This window comes from Carcharodon carcharias, chromosome 1, assembly GCF_017639515.1.
Source record: "Carcharodon carcharias isolate sCarCar2 chromosome 1, sCarCar2.pri, whole genome shotgun sequence".
NCBI classification, from domain to species: domain Eukaryota; kingdom Metazoa; phylum Chordata; class Chondrichthyes; order Lamniformes; family Lamnidae; genus Carcharodon; species Carcharodon carcharias.
Window position 1 is genome coordinate 199,169,299 of NC_054467.1, and position 24,244 is coordinate 199,193,542.

Here is a 24,244-nt window from a genome sequence, read left to right on the forward strand (position 1 = left end):
CCCTTCCTGATACAGGAGTTAGATCAGAATGCTATTCAGAATTTTTAAATGTTCAGAAGACAAAAGTTTTTGTCATTTGATATTCAGACTATTATTTTTCTGTGACAAGAAATGCAGAAAAGTTGTGGAAATCACAACAGTGCAGGAAATCCCTCAGGATCACCACAAATTAGACAGCTAAGCATGAAAATGAGCAATGCCTGGTCCTCTGCAGGCAAAAGGAACATGTCTAGGCAATGCAGCTTTTTTGAATGAAACAAAGCGCGGGAGACAATAGTTCCCTGGTACATTCTCCACGGCAACACCTTGACCAGAGTTGACTTGCCAATGAATCAGCACACTTTTCTCATGCAGCATAAATTGTTGCTTCCTTTGAAATTTGACATTCTTGCATCTGTCCTGACAATTGCAGGATGAAAAGCTTCGACAGCATGCCTCTTTTTTCAGCAATACAAAAACAAAATTCTGCAGATGCTGGAAATCTGAAATAAGAGAAAATGTTGGAAATACTCAGGTCAGGCAGCTTCCCTGGAGAATGAAATAAGTCAGTGACCTGAAAGGTTACCTCTTTCTCCCTCATAGATGTTGCCTGACCTGCTGAATATTTCCAGCATTTTTGGTTTATATTACATGAAACAGTGCCATATGAGGGAGGTACTCACTGGTGTCCCAAGTCAATGTGTACAGGGGAGCAGAGACAGCCCATTTCTGAACTCCAGCATACAGGGGAGGGTGTGGGAAAACTGGGAAAAAAGCACGAGGACACTAAGAACAATTGTAGTAGCCATACCACACCTCCAGCTGTAACCGGCGCATTAAACACTGGTCGAAAGTGAATTCCAGAGGCCTTTCTGGTTAATACGGCTCAGGTGGTCATTGACTCATTGGGGCGAAGAGGCTACAGTCTGAGGGGGTACTATCCAAAATAAAGCATTCTTCCCATATGCTGTACACTATTCCTTGATACTCTGCTGCAAATCTCTGATGGCATACATGTACTGCAGCTCAGCAACCAATCATTAAGCAGTAGCCTTGGAAATGGCCACACCTCTTGTCGTTATACTATCCAGGCACAGAGTCAGGTGTTCCACGGAAATGAAACTAGTGTAGAAAAAATAAAATCCTCACTAAAGATAACAAAGTACCACAGTGCCCAAGCATAGTAGCAGCCTTTCTCCATACAGAGTAAGTTCACCACCATAGGAAAAGAAACTGGGTTGGTTGTCTATACTTAAGAGTTGATAAGACACCAGGACCAGATGAGAAGCACCCAAAGATACTGAGGGAAGTGAGAGTGGGAATTTCAGAGGCACGGGCCCTAATTTTCCAGCCTTCTTCAATCTTAAGGGTGGTGCCAGAGGTCTGGAAAATTCAAATGTTACACCCTTGTTCAAAAAATGGTGTAAAGATAAGCCCAACAACTACAGGCCAGTTAGTTTAACTAACTTGCTGGAATTTTTTGATGAGATAATAGAGAAGGTTGATGAAAGCAATGTTGATGTGGTATACATGGAGAGTTTGATAAAATGTCGCACCACAGACTTGTAGACAAAGTTATAGCTCATGGAATAAAAGGGACAGTAGCAACATGGGTACGAAATTAACTGAGTGACAGGAAACAGAGAATAGTAGTTAATGGATGTTTTTGGGACTGGAGGAAAGTTTGTAGTGGAGTTCCCCAGGGGTTGATGTTGGGACTCTGGCTCTTCTGATATACGTTAATAACATAGATCTTAATGTATAGGGCACAATTTCAAAATTTGCAGATGATCCAAAACTTGGAAGCATTGTGAACAATGACGAGGATAGTGGAGAGCTTCAAAAGGACATAAGTCGGTGGAATGGACAGACATGTGGCAGGTGAAATTTAAAGCAGAGAAGGGTGAAGTGGTTAATTTTGTTAGGAAGAACGTGGAAAGGCAGTGTAAGATAAAGGGTACAATTCTAAAGGAGGTGCAGGAGCAGAGGGACCTGGGTGTATGTGTACATAAATCATTGATGATGACAGGACAAGTTGCCAGAGTGGTTAATAAAGCATGCGGCTTTAGGGGGAGGCAGTGCTGCAGTGGTAATATCACTGGGCTAGTAATACGAACATACAAGGATGGACAAGGAGCAGGAGTAGGCCATTCGGCCCCTCGAATTTGCTCCACCATTTAATAAGATCATGGCTGATCTGACAGTAACCTCAAATCTGCATCCCACCTATGCCCGATAACCTATCACCCCATTGCTTACCAAGAATCTATCCACCTCTGCCTAAAAAATATTCAAAGACGCTGCTTCCACCACCTTTTCAGGAAAAGAGTTCCAAAGACTCACAACCCTCTGAGAGAAAAAAATTCACCTCATCTCCATTTTATATCTCCCCACCGGAGGGGTTGTGTGGGATTGGCTGGGCATCGCCATTTTACGTGGCTGTGCCAATTAAGGCCTGTCCAGCCTGCCACATGCCCAGAAGCACTGAGCACTCCCTGCGCAGGCAGGGGAGGAGGGTGGGGGGGTTGTTGCCTGAGTCGGGGCCTGCGCAAATCTCCCTGAGGCAGCTCCGTGCCTCAGGGAGATTAGTTTAAGTTTAAAAAATTTCAATAAAGGAAAAAAAAAATTTTAGGGCATATCCCCTCACGTGAAACTGTCACATGAGCTGGGACATGTCTATGAATTTTATGAAAAATGTTTTCAAACCTTTAAAAACCTTCATAAAACCTCCATGGATGAGGTTCCATGATAAATGTGAAGGCCGCCTGGGCTCTTCGCCTACCCGCCAACCTTAAGGTTGGACAGGCAGCTCAGTTGATTGTTTTAATTAATGGATAACTAGCCTTAATGGCCTTTGACAGTTCGGTGGGTGCGCAGCCAACTCGGGTGTGCACCCGCCGAACTGAAAATCTGAATAACGCTCGGTGACATCGGGACACCAGCCCCATGTCACCATGCGTCATTTTACACCTCGGCGAGTGGGCCCCGCCCCCACCCACCGAGCTGAAGATTCTGCCCCTAGTTCTAGATCCTTCCACAAGAGGAAGTACCCTCTCCACATCCACCCTAACAAGACCCCTCAGGCTAATGCGCGGGGGACATGGGCTCAAATCCCGGCAGCTGATGGAATTTAAATTCTATTAATAAAATCTGGAATTGGGAAAGAAAACTAGTCTCATTAATGGTGACCATGGTAACTACCATTGATTGAGGAAATCTGCCATCCTTACTCGGTCTGGCCTACATGTGACTCCAGACCAGCACAATGTGGTTGACTCTTAAATGGCCTAGCGAGCCGCTCAGTCAAGGGCAATTAGGGATAGACAATAAATGCTGGCCTTGCCAATGAGGCCCACAGCCCATGAAAAAATAAAAAATGGCATTCTATGCTTTATTCATAGGGGCATGGAGCATAAAAGCAAAGAAGTTACGTTAAACTTGTATAGAACATGAATTCGACTGCAACTGGAGTATTGCATTCAGTTCTAGGGTGCCACACTGTCAGAAAGATGTGAAGGCAACAGATTGCAGTAAAAATTCACAAGAATGGACCCAGGAATGAGGAACGTAAGTTATGAAGATAGATTAGAGAAGTTGGGACTGCTTTCCTCAGAAGGGAGAAGGTTGAGAGGAGATTTGATAGAGGTATTTAAAACCATGAGGGCCTGGACAGAGCAGACAGGAATAAACTTTTCTCATTGCTGGAAGGATCTAGAACAAGAGGGCACAAATTTAAGGTAATAGGCAAATGAAGCAATCGTGACATGAGGAAAAACTTTTCCATGTAGAGAATTTTTAGGATCTGGGATGCACTGTCCGAGTGTGATGCAGCAAGGTTCAGCTAAGGCATTTAGGGGGGACTTTTGTTGTTATCTGAAAAGGAAGAATGCGCAGGACTACGGGGACAAGGCAGGGACAGACACTAGGTAAATTGCTCCTACGGAGAGCCAGTGCATAGGGGCCGAAGTGCCACCTTCTGTGCTGTAACTAGGCTGCGCAGCACAGTCCAAAGTCGAAACCTTGGCATAAATATATTACCCTCACTTCACTCAGAGAATAACACCATCAATCTCACACCACACCCAAAACATGAACCTATATTTTTTCATAAGCTGACCTAGCTACTGTGTACTTACTGCATATTCTCATATTTTACTTTAGGAGAAAATGATAATGAAATTAAAACTGAAAGAATCAGGCCCACTTCCACAGTGAGTCACAATCTTGCAGGTTATGATGGTCAATTTTCCTCTCTCCCTCACACCTGCCTTAAGTCAAACAGAATAAGTTTGAAATCTGCCCTATGTGGGCATGACTGGAGTTGGCTGATTTTCTGTCTTCAGGTTATTTACACTCACTGTGTGCCTGACGGGAAAGGTAGTCACCTCAGATAAGGAGAGGGGTGTTAGCATTGCTGAGGCTGAAAGGTCTGCACCAGCACCAATCCTTTAGAAACAGCAGCCAGATTGCCCCAAGCTCAGTTATTTTTTTTCTTTGCTTTCTTAAATAAATCTAAATCTTTGTTTGGATCCAAAGAGATTTCTGGCTGAGCATGTACAGATCACTCCATCTGAAGGGGCTGGCTGCAACCATTAACACCCACTTTCTCTGAGTGGGAGTCATGGTGATTTCTCACCCATGTTACTGACATGCCCAATGTTGGGAAAGCCTCTGGTTCTTTACCTGATTTTCAACAGAATGTAAAATTTTTATAGCAATTCTTTATAGTATCTCATTAGACTTTCCTGTTTTACTATCCTGCGACCTCCTGAAAGCCATATTCACTTTCAGGGCCAGATTTTCGCCATCGAGGCAGGAATCTCTTCCTGACTCGGTAGACACATCTCCTTTAAAAAGCAAAGCAACCCCCCCGCCACCCCCCACTCCCCCCCATCCTCCATATTTTCATTCCAGGCAGGTGGGAGTGGGATGGAGTCTAGGTCACCACCTCTGAAGGCAGTTCCAAGGTAGACCGCGGAAGTGGTTAAGTGCAGCAGCGAGCTGGTTAGAAAGACCGCCTTTGTTCTCTGAGACTTTGGCCCAGTTGTACTAAAGGCTGTCAGGTCCTCTAGCCTTCACCCCAACATGCCACCTCTATGCTCCCCCATACCATCCTATATTCTGCATGCCCACACCATTGCCACTCAGCCAGTATCCTTGTACACTTAAGGCTGAGACAGACAGATTAATAATCAGTAAGGGAATCAAAGGTTATAGGGAAAAGGCAAGAAAGTAGAATTGAGGATTATCAAATCAGCCATCAGCAATGAATGGCAGAGCAGATTCGATGGGCTGAATGGCCTACTTCTGCCCCTACGTCTTAGGGTCTATCCACTCTGGACAGACCTTAGGAGCCACACGGAGATGGAAAAAATAAACTTCTGACAAACTAAGAGAGCTCTCACTCATTAATGCATGATACTGAAAAAAAACCCACATTCATGAAACCCATTCAAAAAAATTAAATCTCGTGGTCAATCGATTATAAAAACAAACCAACTTCTATTCACTAACCACATCAAAGACAGCTTATCCTTTAATAACCTCTTAAAACTGTTAATCAAAATGTGAACTCAACCCCTTGCAGAGCTAAGTGGTTTGGAACTTTTGAAACTCAGCCAAACATTCATAATAAGCTCAGCTGTGATGGCAACCATTGGGAAATGTCAACTACAAAAGCTATTGAAACTGCAGGAACAGATGGCCAATTTTTTTTTTCTAAACCACAGCAGGTGGCTCATCAATTAATGCAATCTAGCAGCAGGTTTCTTTTTTCTACTCTAACTGAAAGCTATGGCTTTTTTTTATTTTCAAGGGCTGTGAATTTAAATTACTTCATATCATGACACTTAAACAAACCTTAGCCATTCTTCACATGTATTTATGTCTGCTCCATAAAATTGTGGTTCCCAAAACTCTGAGTTAAGACCCTTGGAACAGGAAAAATGGCGTCTGTTTGAACTCCCCACTAATTTCAAATGGCCCAGCTGAGCTCGTGTTTCCCACCTGTGTGAATCATGCCCCTTCCCCTTCTCCTAACAACAAAATAGGATCTGCTGGAAATGGGGGCAAGACATCCACATCTGGTCCCACCGGCCATTTTAATGGACTCTGGAGTCAGACCACTGCCGTGAAAATCTGGCCCTCAGTGTTTTTTGTTAGCATCATTTCACTAGAAGCAGGAATAAATTCAGAAGGATGTTCAACCAATGCAGTATCAACATATGCTTCTGATGAAAGATCATTGAGCTGAAACGTTAGGCGGGGTTTCCTGGTCCTGCCTGCCAAGCGATTCATCACGGGTGGGACAGGAAATTTGATGAACCATCAAAAGGTCCACTGACTTTAGGCAGGAATTTCTGCTCCCACGGCAGGCGGAACCAGGAAATCCTACCCTTTTATTCTGCTTTTCTCTTCACAGATGCTGCCAGGCCTGCTGGGTATTTCCAAATTTTCTGTTTTTATTTCAGATTTCCAACACTCACAGTGTTCTGCTTTCCAATCAACATATGCCGGCTTGTTTCTACAACAGCATACTGAGTGAATAGGAAGTCTAATCTGCAGCAAGAACAAGCAGTTGGAGCAGCACTCCATTTGGGAGTGCCAGAGTAAGAAATGGGCTCTGCGATTTCAACATCAGCTACATAATGCCTTCCTATTGTGAGGAGGTGGAGATGAGGCACTCTGTGGTAAAAAAATTCACACTGCCTTCAGATATTCTCCCAGCAACTCTGGCCAAGGATCCCCAAAACTCAACAAAGCATTAGCTGAAAAAACTCCTTAAGACAAAACAGAAGGGCGACAACCGGTGGCTTCAGCACTTTAAAGAACAAGCTTATAATTCAGTTGAGAAAGCCCACTCACCTATTCTTGGATATAATTTTCTATTAACCAGAGAGTCAGCCCCAAAGATAAAGTCGATTCAAGGACAATTCATTTGCAGATCAAGAAGTAAGCTTTAAACGGTTGATCTTGCTTTGTTTTGCAGTTGAGGGAGTTGTTCAAGTATTATGCAGAATACAACCCCATTCAAATAAAGTTAAATCCTTACGTACAAAACTGAAATGCTGTGAAAGTTTGGTGAATCAAGGCTGTATATGCACTAGAATTTAAAAATGACTCATTGACAACAATTAGAATGCAATGCATGTGAATAGATTCTGGCACATTGACCCTTGTGTGCTGACCTGATCTATTAAATCTGTTGTTTGCTATGAATCAGCTGCCAATGTTTATACAGCTTCCGCTTGCTACACTAGTCCCTCAGAAGATTTCAATTTATTACATAGACCGGAGTCTCATTATGCACTGCTCATAAAAGCTTGGAAATTCAAACAGATATGAAGCTCCTTCCACAGAAATCTCATCAATCCTTTTACTGTCCAAATCAGTTGAATGTCTTGCAGGGAGAAGTTATACAGCAACAATGCCAATAACATTTGGTGCCCAGGTAATGATGCTAAATCTCACAATCTTTAGTTCGTTTCACAATTTCATTGAAAACATCTGAAATCTCAAGTGATTTTCATAATTGACTGCTACTAAAGCCAACTTTGTATCAGTATCTATGGAGTCTGAAATTCCTCAATCCCAGCTATGTGAGGCAGCTCCATGCCTCAGGGAGATTTCTACGCTCTTTCGCACGCAGCTGCCTCAGGAAGATTAATTTCAGAATGAGAATTTTTAATAAAGAAGGTAAAAAAGATTTATACATGTCCCCACATGTGACAGCGTCACATGAGCTGGGACATGTTTATGAAATTTATTTTTAAAAAATATTAATTTAATAAACCCTTCATGAAAGCCCCATCCCACTCGTGGATGAGATTTTATGAGAAGTGCGAAGGCCGCGTGGGCTCTTCACCTGCCTGCCAACCTTGAGGTTGGATAGGCAACCTTGTCAAGTTGCTTAATTGTTTTATTAATGGACTCCGGTGCGCGTCCGCTGAACGAAAGATCGGAATGACGTGCAGTGACGCTGAGACGCATGCCCCGGGGCCCGCACTCTGAACAGATGATTCCGCACATGATGAAAATTCTGTCCATACATTTTAATTTTTTTAAAATTTAATAACGGAAACCTCATCCTGTCATTGGATGAGGTTTCATCAAAAATGCTAAGCCTGCCTGGCAGATTCACCTGTCCATGGACCATGAAAAATTGGGGACAATTGGAACTTTAATGGGTTTAATTGCCCTCTTAATTGTCAGTGAGAGCACTTCTGACTTTTGCGCACGCCTGCCAACCCACGAGAGCGGGATGATGTCGGGATGCTCGCCCGACGTCATCATGCGCTATCTTATGTTCGACTGGGTCGGGCACGAGCCCACTGACCTAACAATTCTGCTCACCGTCTCCGTTGGCCGGAGCTCTGCCTTAGAAATGGAAAGGATGTGGGTGCATTTCCTCGGTATTTGATAGTTGGCAGTCACAGAGAGTATTAGCCCCTCTTTAAAGATAATGAGGTCCCTGCTGGTTTCTGATGGTTAGAAATTCCTCTTGGCTAGTCAGGGTAAAGCCTTGTACATTTTTAAAATAAAAATAATAATTTTATAAGGTAGCCATGTTGACGTAGATATATATATATTTGTATATATATTTTCCTTCCTTTCTTCTGGCTGGGACAGTATTTATAGCAGTGGAATATGAATCTCATTCCAATAATGACCTGGACTGTAGTTTTTGAGCGTGTCAGGGTGTCCAGCACCAAGGTACTAACACTTGATTTAAATAAATTATCAGGCATCCATGCCAAAATTGTTACATTTGGGCAGCCCCTGTACAAGAGAGAGTGCCACTGGAAGAATAAGCCAAAGGAAAGTGGCTTTGGCTTTAAAACTGCCCCTCTTTATAAAAGAGCTAATTTGACTGCTGGTGCATCTAGTCATCTTTGATGTCCCAGGCCAAGATCTCGGCTTAGACAATCCCTGTCTGCCTTACCCCTGGTGCTCCATGGACCTGGATGCCAGTGTCCTGCATAGAGCAAAGGAGGCAGAAGCTGCAGGAAGCCTGCTGGCCCCTAGCCTCCTTGCTTATCTGCAGTGGATGGAACTATCACCTGCCCTGCTACTGTCTGAGTGGGAAATCTCAAGGAGACATCATCAGGTAGAGATCAGTGTTTCTCAGTCCCACCTAATGCCAGGGCCCCACTGCCATCAGTTTTGTACTAGGCTAGGGCCCAATTAAGCAAATTCAAGACCATCGTTTCCTGTAAGGTGTGGTATTTTGTCCTACACTTGGCTCTCCCTCCAAGCCACAACATGGTGTCAGCAAACACCTCACAGTCACATCCATGTGACTATGCTTGCTGTGTGCACATTGTATAGACATTGCAAACCCATGATGTAGGCATCACAGCCAAACCACACCCTGTTTATACACTAAGTCAATGCATTAACATTTCCAAGAAATTGTGGAGTGAAAAATTTATGTCCCTCCCACTGCGAAATTTTGATAAACTTGCGGTGACCCTCAACACTGTTTTAGTGAGATTAACAAAGTGGGCACACTGGGCTTTCTGGTCTGTGTCATTCCAAACCATGCAAAATAGCACTAAGCCACTGAGGGTACAACAGCATTGTATTTTTTTTCAGGGTACTGTCTATTTAATCTGCTCATACCTTTGTAACAAAAACCTTGGTTAAATAGACCAACAATTCCTTGAATAAGAAAATACAGTGACAATGTATTCTTTTCAATTCCTGCAATATCTTCAGCTAAGATCTGTAATCTACAATGGATGGGGAGTTTAGTAGCCTGTGAGATTACTGTATCTGATATTAATTGAAAATTCACTGAGATAAAGAAGAAAGCTACTTCATCAGATATCTCAGAACAGAACATCAGGGTCAGAGTACCTGTCTCACACAATTAGTGCCTGAATTCACTATCAACAATTAAATCTGACATTCCAGCTGATGTAACTCAAGGTAAATAATCCTTTGCTATTATTAACAGGTGTGCATTGACCCTTCAAAGCCTGGAAGCATTTCTATGTTTGGTCACTGTGGTTTACCTCACATCTTTATGACTTTAGAAGCTTAAAGCATTTCTAAAACTCACTCATGTTACAGCAATGCCTTTATAGCTATCTCCCTTACATGTAAGAGGTAGCAAACATGTTTGCAAAGAGACAGGACCTTGTGAGATATACCCTAGATAGGGTAGTAATGTATTCTCACATTGCTATGTTGGATATATCTTCCACAATATCAGGGAAGGTCAGACAAGAAACATAAGGAGGTTGACATTAAACCTTACAGAGGACAGGAGAGCTTTGGTGTGGGTAGGGTGCTCAAAATTTGAAATCAAACAGTGCCATCCCAATCTACCACCTGAACGCCTATCACCATTTTACAAAGGGTGGCATGGGATGTATATCCAATCTTGGCGAAGCTGGGTGGTGGGTAGGAAATGGAAGGAAATGATAATAAGGTCCCGCCATCAAATTGGGCAGGACCTCTGCATTCCCGGGCTTCCGGTACTCCCCCAAGTTACCCTGCTACCATGCTCCCACACTATGCTCCATAAATTTCGATTGCTGTTAAGTTTAATTCAGGCTCCCAGCTGCACTCATGCCATTCTACCCTCTGTAAAAATAGCAGGCATTTAGGCAGCAGGTTGGGGATGCGCTGCACGATTTTTAATTTTTATCACACTCCACCCACATGGACCCAGATGTGGAGTGTCAAGGGGTAAGATGTGTCATAGAGTGGGAGCATAGACTACTTAAGTCTGACCTTGGTATAGAACACAGGCCAATCTGAGATCTCCTCCATAGGAAGTGGGGAGGAAACTGAAGGTTGTCATTCTAGTAGTTTATGTTGGCCTTCTAGGGTCCAATTCAAGAACTTAAGGACAGGATTTTGCCCTTGGCAAGGGTGCTCGGTGGGGGCAGGTGGCCCGACCGCTGCCCATGATCAGCTGCGTGCCAATTAAGGCCCGCCCAGCGTGGAATGCGAGCAGCAGGACTGAGCACTGCCTGTGCAGGCAGGGGAGAGAGCGAGAGCTGGGCCTAGCACGAACTTCGCGCATGCGCAAGAAAGAGCACTTCAATCTCCCTGAGGCACGGAGCTACCGTTTAAAGCACTGTTTAAAAAAAAGAAAATAAAAATGTCATAAAACATGCCCCCTCATGTGACAGAAGGGACATGTTTTTATTGCAAGTGTTAGATTTTTATTTTATTTTTATTTGCTTTAGGAAACCTCATCTCTCCCATGGATGAGGGTTCCTAAAAAACGCAAAGGCCGCTTGGCCTTTTTGCCTGCCTGTCAACCGTTAGGTTGAACAGGCAGTGAAAAATTCAATACAATTATTAGCTTAAGGGCCTTAATAGGCCTTTTAATTGTCAGTGGGCGCAATTCTGGCACTGGCGCACGCTCACTGACCTATCGCGAGAGTGCGCATTGATGTCGGCACGCTCGGCCAACATCAATGTGCTTTATTTCACACTGCAGTGTGCCTGCACACTAAGCATAATTCTAATAACTAAACGGTATGTAGTACAAGGGAAGAGGCAATAAAGAAAGAAACTCTGCAGTCAAAATATTCCAGTCAACGAATAAGAACAATGACAGTCGTCACATAATTGCACTGATGTCAATATGTAGATTGACCTCATCTAACAAACACACTCAAAGCTCAAATTGAGCCTAGTTTTAAAACACCTTTTGGACAGTGTCTTGCTTTTTTCTATCTTTTTACAGATCTCCCTTTTCCTAATTATAAATTTCCAATCTTCCTTTCTGTGTACATTTGATTTCCCTTTATAAGATGGGCTGACTTGTGCAGTGATAAAAATATAGGGGTTTATTTTCCAACCAACAGACATGGTCCCACCATTGTGGGACATGCAAGTAGGGTGCTGGGAAATCACACAGGGAACTTCTGAAGTTCTCTCACACAAAGTGCTAATTTAATTAATAAGACTGATGGTAATGAGTACTTTGCAACTTCACAATCTTCTTGCAGAGAATTCATACATGCTCAGGTCACCCGTGTAAACTGGATCCTTGAAGGTCAAGGTATAGGCATTCATGAAATGAGGGCTTAAGTCCTAAAAAACAGGCCCAATAACTATTTTATATTAAAAAATTAGGTGGGATTAACCAATTAACTGATTGATGGCAAATGTCTGTTCCATAACTCAAGACAAGGAGCTATTTTGGCAGCTACATCCTGTAAAATATCAATGAAAGCTATTGTCTATGCAGGCATAAACACAGCTTGTAATCAATCTTGTATATACAGTGACACCATTCTACAATGGATATTATTTGTACTGGCATGAACTGCACCTTACAGATTTGTTTTGGAGTCACAAATGTATCATTTTGGTGCAACACCTGTGCTTTGGATGTTTTTATGCCATTTTAAGACCGCTGAAAAAAAAGGAAATAATAGAAATGCACAAGTCAGACAGGATGTACAAATGATTTGACGAGTTTCAAATAGGACCTTTCATCAGAACTTCTTCAGAATGTTCTGTTTCTATTTTAGATTTGCATCATTCAAGTTGTTTCTTTTTATCTCTGCTATCCATGTGATATACAGTTCACCCATCACAAACACGGTAGATATCCACCTTCAGGAAGTCATGACGATTATTTCTGGGACATTGTGACCAACACAGCTTGAGTGATTTTCTGTGTTAGCATGCATTGAACCTCCTGATGTCTGCAGGAAAAACATCCTCCTACAAAGAACACTGCCGGCTGACAGCTAACAAAGTACTCGCATTGACACAGGACAACAAAAAAACACCCTCGAGCTCTCGTCTGAAACTGCTCAGCCCTTACTGGAACACGCTCCACACCCTACAAACTGACAACAGCCCCACCTCTCAATGGCACCCCTCCTAATTGACTGCAAACATCACCAACTGCATCCTGGTAACTGACCCAAATGATGAAATCCCAGTTTTCAACCTCCCTTGTAAAATCTAGACAACCCTCAACCACTTGAGGATGGGCCAGTGAAGATTTGACAACTTGCTCCACATGTGGAACATCAGGAACAGCTCATATTGTGACTGTGACCATCCAAATCAGATCATCACCTGCATACTGAACTTCCGACCTGAGTGATCACTATGTCAGCTGAAGCCATTGGATGGATTGTTAACTTGAACATGAAACTGTAACTGCTTCCCAAGCCATGTGGTTAAAACAAAAGTTCACCTGTTTATCATTGACAAGTTTCAAGCTCAGTCCAACCAAAAAGTTAATCATAAAAAAAGCGGATCTGCCTGTTTTTCCCTGTTTTGAAGAGCTGCCAGCACCATCAAATTTGCAGAAATCGCTCATTTCAAAATTGTGTCTTTCTGCGGTTTAATTTGTAGGTTAATTAAGGAAAAACAGGCTCTCTCCTGTTGGTTGGAAAATCAGCCTTTAGTCAGGAACAAATCTGAATTTAACTCAAAATAAATTGTCTTTAGCAAGATCCTTTAAGCATAGTAAAACATCCCAAGGTGCTTCACTTGGAGCATAATCAGACAGAAAATTTGAACCAAAGAAGGAGACATTAAAACAAATAAGTGATATGTTTTCAGGAGTGTCTCAGAAGAGGAGAAAGAGGTGGAAAGGTTTAGGGAGGGGATTCAAAAGCTTTGAGCCAGAGGTTGAAGCAGTAGCACCAATGGTGGGGCGAAGAGAATTGGGATGTGCAAGATGTCAATATTGGAGGAACACAAAATATCGTAGGGCTGGAGGAGGTTATTGACAAAGGACACTTGGGAATTGTTTACATCAGATTTCTGTAAATCTATAGGAATCTTGATACATTTTGGTTTTCTAGTGCACATTGAATTCAACAGGAAAATCATAGCCCGTTAGTGGGTCTAACTGGATAAAACACTGCTGCTTATGTCCAGCAGACCAAGAGGTTTAATTTCCTCTGTGAAAAGTTGAAGGTAGCTTCTCTTAAACTGACATTGGTTTCATAAAAGAATTTCTCCTTAAGTTTACACAGCAAAACTCAAATATATATAAATAAAATACATATCTTGATTCAGAGTACTGTAATTTGTGCTTAGTACCATATGTTTATATTTTTGGAACCAACCTGGCCTAAGGGTGTATAATGTTCTGAGAAAAACAAAGATAGTGATCCGTCCGCCTTGCACTTTCCACAGTTCCCTTTCATTGGAACCAAATTTTACTGATGTTACTGATGGGACCGAGCCTGGTTGCCTGATTGCTAGCTGTGATACACATCCTCAATCTTGCTGACTGGGTTTCCTGTTTACAAAAATTGAAAGCAGCACTAAAGCCTCTCCAATCCTTGATGTACAATGCATTACTCTGGCGATTCTTAAATCACCCCTCCAAACGGGGCAATGACTACCTTTGACATGTCCTCTTTATCCATCACTGCTACACTAAACAAGGGTGCAGCTGCCCCATAACTTCATTGCCATACCAGCTAAGGTCATTGCTCATCATTCTGACACAATTGCTAAATTAGCCAGGGGCACAGATCAGTTGCTTTTGCAGTTCTATACATACCCAAAACTTACAGCACACACAGAACGACTTTTGTAAACCAACCCAAATGTTTTCGAATTTAAAATTATTTTACTTTGGAATTCATTACCCCTTTGGCTAAACTGTATTCACAGTCACTCACTCACATGTTCTGCATACCGTGGTAATTAAAAATATGAATGTTATATTTGTTTTGCCTGGGGTCTGGGGAGGACATCTTTTTTGGAGTTGAGGGTCTGACCATGATATGTGTCTCACACACTACTGTTGGATCTCACACTTGCCAAGCTGGCATTTATCATATTACTGTTAGAAACATTGCATTCTTCATTACCCAGTAATGTTATTCATCTGCACATATTTACTTTTCTGCTAACATTAGCAAATAAATAAATAATAGTCAGTCTCTTCTCTCTGAATGACATTTCTACTTGCTAATACTAGAGAATTTTCTACCTCTCGTAGTTTGGTAGCTCAGTAATCAAAGGTCCTTCCCCGAGTAGATGAGTTATTGATGTTCACTGTGCAACATGCAGATGATGAATGACAATTTACATGAGATACTTGCACTTGTGCTGAAGCACGGTTACACAAGTCACGGCCTGGGACGCTTGATCTTAGCGCGAGAACCATAGATGCTTTAATATTGGTTATGTGCTGTGTTACAACTATTATACAACCAATATCACTCTGGAAATTTTTTATTGTTTGACTGGTGTCTTACAATTCACCACTATAACTAATTAAAAGATTAATAATGGAATACAAGAGTTCATGTTTTCTTCATTTTCTCCTTAAGTTTTCATTGGCACCCTGCAGCCATCCTCCATCTCCTCAGCCAAATTTGATGCTAGACCGAGCAGCCACTTGTAGTCCCCTTAAGGTACACACTCTGCCCACTGGCCTCTAAAAATTGTAAGCAGCTTGATGGACTTGAGTACCTAATGTAGGCTGACACTCCAGAACTGAGGGAACATTGCTCTGTCAGATCTGTCGCTTTTGGATGAGATGTTAAACTGACATTCCATCTGCCCTCTCCGGTCAATGTAATAGAACACAAAAGCTATTATTTTTCCCATTTTCTCCTGAAGGTTCCATCAGCATTAGTAATTCTCCCTTTCCTCAACCGAGTAACTTTCCTCCCTTCACCCGAGATTCCCGTATATTCTTTCCAGAAGGATCACTGGATAGTGATTAAGAAAGGGAAAACTGGCACATTTCTCCTTTCTTTCTCAAGGCTACAACATGGTTGTTAACCAGAACAGTAATTAATATTTCCTGAATGGCATCAAACTCTAATAACAATTTTCTTGTACTATTTATTTGGAGATAGCACCTGGCACCTGGACTACTCACTCATTCAATTAGGAAAGCAGAACAGTCTGTATCATTACTCCATGGTTACTATCAATGACACTCTGATTGGCCAACAACTTGTCCACGAGCTGCCAAAACTCACCCAACTGAAGCAAGCAAGTTTCTTGCAGCTTGGTTAAACAACCTTCTTGTATGAAGTTCAGCACTCAGTCCCCTAATCACTCAAACAGGCTGTGCAACCCACTGTGATTATTCCTGGGAGAGAATGCATGTCAAACGTCTCTTTTGTTCTCTCCCTCTGAATATAGTACCTCATATTGAGGCTGCATCAAAATCCACCACAAAAATACAGCAAGCTCATATTCTGGCATAAAACTTTTGAAATTTCTCTGTCAAAATCAAAAACAAAGCTTGCACACTGACAGTGTGTTTCAGTCTGAAATCAACACTACTGTGAAATGCGCAAGGGTTAAATATATCTTTGGAAAATTTTATTTATATACCAGTATAAGAAATCAGTAAAATTAGCTCTAGATAATGTTCCAACTATGGAATTCCATGTATTTATTCACTTCCCATTTTGTCCTTATACAGCCCCATGAAATTTTATTTGCCTAACATACCTCTCATTTCCACTCACTCACAATTCCTGACCCCAGATATTCTCATCACTCGTCAACACTGGGCTTTGCCAGTCAAACACATGCCAGGCACTTTTCTCTCCATGGTGTTTTACAAGGGATCATATCATGCCATATAAAAGCCCAGATTTTAACTCCAGGGAGTATATGCAGGAGGGACTCAGGTGGGTGACAATAGCCTGGACTCTACAGCTTGAGGCTTGGGAGATTGGCTGTCCAAATCCAGCATAAGGTATTAGCATAGAGTGGGGAGAGCTAGCGGGGGAGGGGGGGTGGGAATTATTCTACAACAAAAAGAGAAAATGCTGGAAAAATTCAGCAAGTCTAGCAGCATCTGTGGAGAGAGAAACAGAGTTAACGTCACGCTTCCTGGTCCACCAAAAATCAAACAAAAAAGGTCCCCTCTGACCCTGGATCAGTTTGCCACACACTTGTCCTGTTAGTGATACCTTAGCGCCTTTGGGCCCCATTAACCTCAGAACCCTATCTGGACAATTAAAGCAGCTGCTTTCCATTGGATTTTCCCAATGCTTGCTAAAAACAGGCTAAAATTACTTCCAGCGGTATCAGAGGACATAAACTGCTGTCCCAATTTTCACTGTGCACTCAAGTTTCTGCCAAGCACACAGAGTTAAAATTGGTGTTAAGATATTGTAAATACATCATTTTTGTATTGAGTCATTTGTAAAAGTCCTGATGTAACCATGACATATTTACGCTGATGTACTTGGGAGAGTGAGCCACATCAAGAGTGCTATAGCAATGAGAGGCACGCATAAAATACTCCCAGCTAATAAAAGAGTAACCAGACAGAAATCAATTTATGGCAAGCAACACAGCTTAAATATGGAAAATATCTATTACATCATTTCAACTTTGATTTTACTTTTCTCTGTGGTTAAACAGCTCCTCTGAAATGCTGTGGAAATTGAAGCTTTAGTTGAGGTAACAAATAGTTTCCATACTTAAACAGTCTGTCATGTACCTGGACTGATTAGAATTCTTTACATATGGGCATGGCATAAACGTCAAGGAATTCACTCACGATTAATGCAAACACGTCAACTGTCCAAATATTTCTCACAGTTTGCAAAGTTTTCCTTGTACCTGCTGTTTTTTCGGGAATCTCATGCCTCTTCTTTTCTCTCAATTCGCTTCAGTATTCACTGCTTCCTTGGAATCTCCGTCCAGGGCAGCTGGTGCTCTGAGCTGATCCTGTCTGAGAAGGTTATCATTCCCATGTGGCTGTTAATTGGTGTAATCACCTTTCACTGCAGCGGCTGTGGAGGGGGGGAGGGTAACTGTTGTCTGAAGTGTGCAGCCCAGCTGCTAACTGACTGGAGCGTGCTGCCCCACCAAGCTCCTGGACAAGCACTGTTTTCTATTTCTTCTGGCATCTGCCTGCATGTGCTTGGCTGCTGGGTGCTGCAATCTTATTTGCACTTGGCTGTTTTCTTGCTTGTCACATGTTACTGAGAGGAGGACCCTATCCCTGCCCAGATACATGAGAAGTTTTTTCTTCCACTGTTTTATTTCCACTAATCACCCTCCCCTTTCACTTGCTTCCTCCCATCTTACTTCAATCAGCCTCCAGCCTCTGAAGGAAAATACAGCTCGCCCGCTCTAGATTAGAGGAAAAGCTACTTTATGGGCCACCCATAAGAAGCCTAATCTGGGCAGTGAAATTGTTTATAACACACCCATTTAATGCTTCCTGCCTGGAGTTAATGGGAACATAAATAAAACAGGAAAAGAGTGTTTTGCTTTGGAAGGCAAGGTCACACGCAGTACAAACTGCATCTTATTAATGTCTTTAAAAAATGCTGAAACAAAAATAGGTTCTTCATTTTAGTGACTGAAATTAGAGAACTTTTTCCAAAAAATGTATATATGTATCATATAGAGTTACAACGGGCCTACAGCACAGAAACGGCCATTCAGCACAACTGGTATGTGCCAGTGTTTACACTCCACACGAGCCTCCTCCCACCCTCTTCATTTAACCCTATCAGCCTAACTTTCTAATCCTTTCTACCTTTTCACGGGGAGATGGTGGCATACTGGTAATGTCACTGGACCAGTCATGCAGAGGCCCAGGCTAATGCTCTGGCGATGTGGGTTCAAATCACACCATGGCAGCTGGTGGAATTTAAGTTCAGCTAATAAAATCTGGAATTGAAATCTAGGGCTGAATCTTCCAGTTGGCATGTGGGGCAGGCCAAACATGCTGACACCATAAAATGATGCGTGATGATGTCAGGCATGCACACCAGCATCATTTTGTTCAGTGGGCGTGCGCCGGAGGCAGCTGTGAGCCGGCCGAACTAGCAACAGCATAGTAAGGCCATTAAAGAAGTAATTTAACTTGTTCACCTTAAGGCTGGTGGGCAGGCGAAGAGCCCAAGTGACGTTCGCATTTTTCAGGAAACCTCATCCATGGGCTGGATGAGGTTTCCTGAAGGTTTTATAAAATAAATAAATTTTACTTACTTCCCAAACATGTCCCAGCTCATGTGACACTGTCACATATGGGGACATGTTTAAATAAATTTTCACTTTATTTATTAAAAAGTTTTCACAACCATTCAATCTCCCTGAGGCAGCTCCGTGCCCAGCTCTGTGCCTCAGGGAGATTGCTGCATTCTTTAGCGCATGTGCGCGAAAGAGCGCAGGCCCCGACTCTCCCTCCTCCCCCACCCACACAAGTAGCACTGAGCACTACCGGCAACGCATTACGCTGGGCGGGCCTTAATTGGCCCGCCCGCATAAAATGGCAGCACACAGCTGATCGCGGGTAGCGATCGGCTCCATGCCCACTCCCGCCCAGCCCATCCGCCATACGAAAGATTCTCCCCCTAGTTTCAGTAATAATGACCATGACAACTATCATCAATTGCCCTTTAGGGAAGGAAATCTGCCATCCTTACCTGGTCTGGCCTACATGTGACTCCAGACCCTCAGCAATGTAGTTGACTCTGAACTGATCTCTGGCTGGAATTTTACGGCCCCGTGGAGGCTGGAACAGGGCCATTAAATGCAGCAGGCCATTCTGAACTCCATTGACTTCAACAGGCTGTAAAATCCTGCCCTCTGAAATGGCCTAGCAAGCCACTCAGCTTAAGGGCAATTAGGGATGGGCAACAAATGCTGGCCTTGGCAGTGACACCTTCATCCCATGAAAGAATAAATAAAAATAAACCCCGCATGTGTTTACCTAATTTTCTCTTCACAGAATAGAACTTTTTTTTTAAACAGTATCTTCCACCTATATTGCAGGGATATGGACAGCTTGGGCCTGGGTTTTTGGGTTTCTGTAATGATAGGAGTTGGGGAGTCATGCACCTAACAGTTTTGTATGCTAGCTCTGTGTAACTTTCCAAGGTCAGTTAAATGGAATAATGAATGACACTTCCCTCCACAGGGTAGGAAATCCCATGTCACTGTAGGCCTCAAAAGACATAACACCAATTTATCCATTTATGCCTTTACCATAGTACATTCCAAGGGTGGGAGATATGTGGTCATCAGATTAATTTGACACCAAGCCAGGACAGGTAAACGAAAGCTTGCTCAATGAGATAATTAGCATCGTGCATCATGGTGGGCAGGGGGGTACAATATCGTGAGAAGGTCTGTTTTTGTGGCCAGTGGGTAAAAAAAACTTTTTCTCCGGTCTGCTACCGCACTTTGTGCAAATCTGGGATGATTCTGCCCATAGGTTTTAAGAAGCAACCTAAAGGAGAGAGAGGTGCAATAAGGTTTAGGGAAAAAATTCCAGAACCCAGGGCCTACACAGCTGGCAGTCGCCAATGGTGGAGCAAACAAAATCAAGGATGTACTAGGTACCCAGAATTTGAGAATGTAGCAATCTCAAACATAAGCAGTTCAAAGAGGCTCAGATCTTTTCCTAGGAATTGAGGAATGATACAACCACATTACAGCAGTCAGTAATAATGGCATTTCAGCAGCCGCTACTTAACATATTTTCTGATAGCTATCAAAATGGAAGAAACATTGGAGGGCTACAACATCAACGGCAAAACCTCAGGAGGAATAGAAGGAAGGACAAGCACTCCTTTTAGAGGGTTTAGCCATCACATCCACAGGGACAACCTCAAGTAGCTACAAGCCTGGTACCACACAGCTTATGCTGTCAAAATTCAAGATCCATCCACTTCCCAACAGCTCTCCTTCCAGCACACCACCTTGGACCTAGATGGGTGCCACACAGTTGTATCTACAACCAGATGGAGAGGACTGAGATGCATGATATACAGAGATGACCATTAAGAGTATGCTTTGCATTTTTAAACAAGTTAACTGTGCTTTCAAGGAACCCTTGGATGAGGAGTCCTTGTTGAGAAACCCATTCAGACAGCTGTCCAAATGATTCTTGTCACATTCAGAGAGCTCAGCTTCATCATTAATAACAAGAAGCCTTTACTCCAGCCAACTGAAGAGAGAACATTTCTAGTCCCCCATGGTTGGAAAGTACAACTGAAAATATCCAACAACAACAGGTATTTCATAAAAACTCAGGGAAAGGGGAAAGCAGATAGGCCAAACAAGCACTGTAAATTACAGCAACGCTGGAATTGATTCTGAAGAGTTTTCTGGAAGATTGATGAATGACCAAAGGGACTTGGGTGTCCCTGTTTACAAGTCACTGAAAGCGAACATGCAGTTGCAACAAGCAATTAGAAAGGCATATGGTATGTTAGATTTAATTGCAAGAGGATTGGAGTACAGGAGTAAAGAAGTGTTGCTGCAGTTGTACAGAGCCTTGGCCTCCTAACCTAAGGAAGGATATACTTGCCATAGAGGCAACAAAAGTTCACCAGACTGATTCCTGGGGTGGTAGGATTGCCCTATGAGGAGAGATTGAGGAGACTGGGTCTGAATTCTCTAGAGTTTAGAAGAATGAGAGGTAATCTCATTGAAGCATACAAAATTCTTACAAGGCTCAACAGAGTGGGTGCAGGAAGGATGTTTCCCCTGGCTGGGGGTGGTCTAGAACCTGGGGATACAGTTTCAGAATAAGAGGTAAGTAGAGGAGGTCCAATAAAGATAAAAGGTGGGACCAACAAATCCAAGGAATCCTGGATGTCAAGGGATATACAGGATTGGATAAAGAGAAAAAGGAAGGCTTATGGCAGATACCGAAGACTTAAAACAGCGGAAGCCTTAGAGAAGTATAGAATATGTAGGGGGAAACTTAAAAAGGAAATTAGGAGAGCAAAAAGGGGGCATGAACAGACATTGGCAGGTAAAATAAAGGAAAGTCCGAAGGTATTTTACAAGTACATTAACAGTAAGTGGATAACTAAGGAAAAAGTAGGGCCTCTTAAGGACCATAGCGGTAATTTGTGTGTGGAGCCAGAAGACGTAGGTAGGGTTCTAAATGAATACTTTGTGTCGGTGTTCACAAGTGAGAAGGACGGCATGGGTATGGAAATCAGGAAGAAGGACTGTGATAAAATTAAAGAAATCAGCAAAGAGAGGAGGTTCTAAGTGGTCAGGCGGACTTAAAATTAGATAAATCTCCAGGCCCGAATGAAATGTATCCCAGGCTGTTGAGTGAGGCAAGGGAGGAGATAGCAGGGGTGCTGCCAATAATTTTTAATACTTCTCTGGCCACAGGAGAGTGCCAGAGGGCTGGAGGACAGCCAAAGAGGTACTGTTATTCAAGAAGAGAAAGAAGGGATAAACCAGGGAACTAGAAGCCAGTCAGTCTAACCTCAGTGGTGGGGAAACCATTGGAAGCAATTCTGAGGGAAAAAATTAATCTACACTTGGGGAGACAGGGATTAATCAAGGACAGTCAGCATGATTTTGTTAAGGGGAGATCATGTTTGACCAATTTGATTGAATTTTTCAAAGAGGTAACCAGGTGTGTAGATGAGGACAATGCATTTGACGTAGTCTACTTGGACTTCAGCAAGGCTTTTGATAAGGTCCCGCATGGGTAGAAGGTAAGAACCCATGGGATCCAAGGCAATTTGGCAAATTGGTTCCAGAATTGGCCGAGTGAAAGGAAGCAGAGGTTGAGGGGTGTTTTTGTGACTGGATGCCTGTGTCCATTGGGGTTCCACAGGGATCGATGTTGGGTCCCTTGCTGTTTGTGGTATATATAAATGATTTAGACTTGAATGTAGCAGAATTGATCAGTAAGTTTACAGATGACACAAAAATTAGTGGGGTGGTAAATAGTGAGGAGGATAACCTTAGATTACAGTAGGATATAGACGGGCTGGTCAGAAGGGTTGATCAGTGGCAAATGGAATTTAATCTGGATAAGTGTGAGGTGATGCGCTTGGGCAGGACAAACAAGGCACGGGAATACACAATGAACAGTAGGAACCTGGGAAGTACCGAGGATCAGAGGGACCTTGGTGTGCAGGTCCACTGGTCCCTTAAGGTGGCAGGACAGGTAGATAAGGTGGTTAGGAAGGCATATGGGATACTTGCCTTTATTAACAGAGGCATAGAATATAAGAGCAGGGAGGTTATGCTGGAACTGTATAAAACGCTGGTTAGGCCACAGCTAGAGTATTGCGTGCAGTTCTGGGATCCGCATTATAGGAAGAGTGTGATTGCACTAGAGAGAGTGCAGAAGAGGTTTACCAGGATGTTGCCTGGGCTGGAAAGAAACCTACTTGACCTCATGCTCTGGTTTTAATTTTCCAAAATTCCTGAGATTCGGGGAAGGTTCCATTGGATTGAAAAAGGGAAATGTAACTCCTTTATTCAAAAAGGGAGGGAGACAGAAAGCAGGAAACTATAGGCCAGTTAGCCTTACATCTGTCATAAGGAAAATGTTAGATGCTATTATTAAAGATGTTCTTGCAGGTCACTTAGAACAATTCAAGGCAATCAAGCAGAGTCAACATGGTTTTGTAAAAGGGAAACCATGTTCAACCAATTTATTGGAGTTCTTTGAAGGACTCAACATGTGCTGTGGATGAAGGGGAACTGGTGGATGTACTATACTTAGATTTCCTGAAAGCATTTGATAAAGTGCCACATAAAAAGGTTATTGCAGAAAATAAAAGCTCATGGTGTAAGGGGGTAACATATTGGCATGGATAGAAGGTTGGTTAGCTAACAGGAAGCAGAGAGGATGTTTCCTCTTATGGGAAAATCTAGAACTAGGGGTTACTGTTTAAAAATAAGGGGTCGCTCAATTAAGACAGCGATGAAGAAAAATTTTTTCTCTCAGAGGGCTATGAGTCTTTGGAATTCTCTCCCACAAAACGCGGTGGAAGCAGAGTATTTGAATATTTTTAATGCAGAGTAGATAGATTCTTGATTAACAAGGGGGTGAAAGGTTATCGGGGTAAACAGGAACGTGATGATTTTATTGAATGGCGGAGCAGGCTCAAGGGGCTGAGTGGCCTACTCCTGCTCCTAATTCGTATGTTCATATGTACGTTCGTACAATCCTTGTGGAGACCAAGTCCCATTTGCACACTGCGAGCATCCTTCATCATGTTGTGTGGAACTATCACCATACTAAATGAAGTAGATTCAGAACAGATCTAGCAGCTCAAAACTGGGCATCCATGAGCACCTCATGGGCCATCAGTAGCAGCATTGTATTCCACCACAATCTGTAACCACATGGCCTAGCATTACTATCAAATCAGGGGTTCAATCTTGGTTCAACGAGGCTGCGCACAGCATGTCAGGAACATGACGAGGCATACCTAAAAATGAGATGACAAACTGGTGAAGCTACAACACAGGAAAGCATGCATGTTAAATAACAGAAGTAACAAACTTTATATAAAGCTAAGCAATCCCATAACTAACTGATCAGGTC

At 42.7% G+C, this 24,244-nt stretch overlaps 1 protein-coding gene across 4 annotated transcripts in view; it reads right to left on the bottom strand.

The window, feature by feature from the left end:
* pdzd2 (PDZ domain containing 2) overlaps nt 1–24,244 on the bottom strand; it is a 648,685-nt gene that overhangs the window by 325,522 nt on the left and 298,919 nt on the right. For 2 of the 4 annotated variants that reach the window (XM_041183135.1, XM_041183078.1), the window contains exon 1: nt 17,530–17,876. The exons of the other annotated variants lie outside the window; for them this stretch is intronic. Coding sequence is in view for 1 of the 2 variants with exons in the window: in XM_041183078.1 (XP_041039012.1) it covers nt 17,530–17,553 (24 nt within the window). In the remaining variant the exon portion in view is untranslated. Of the gene's footprint in view, nt 1–17,529; nt 17,877–24,244 lie in introns of those variants that run through there. 4 annotated transcript variants of the gene reach the window in all.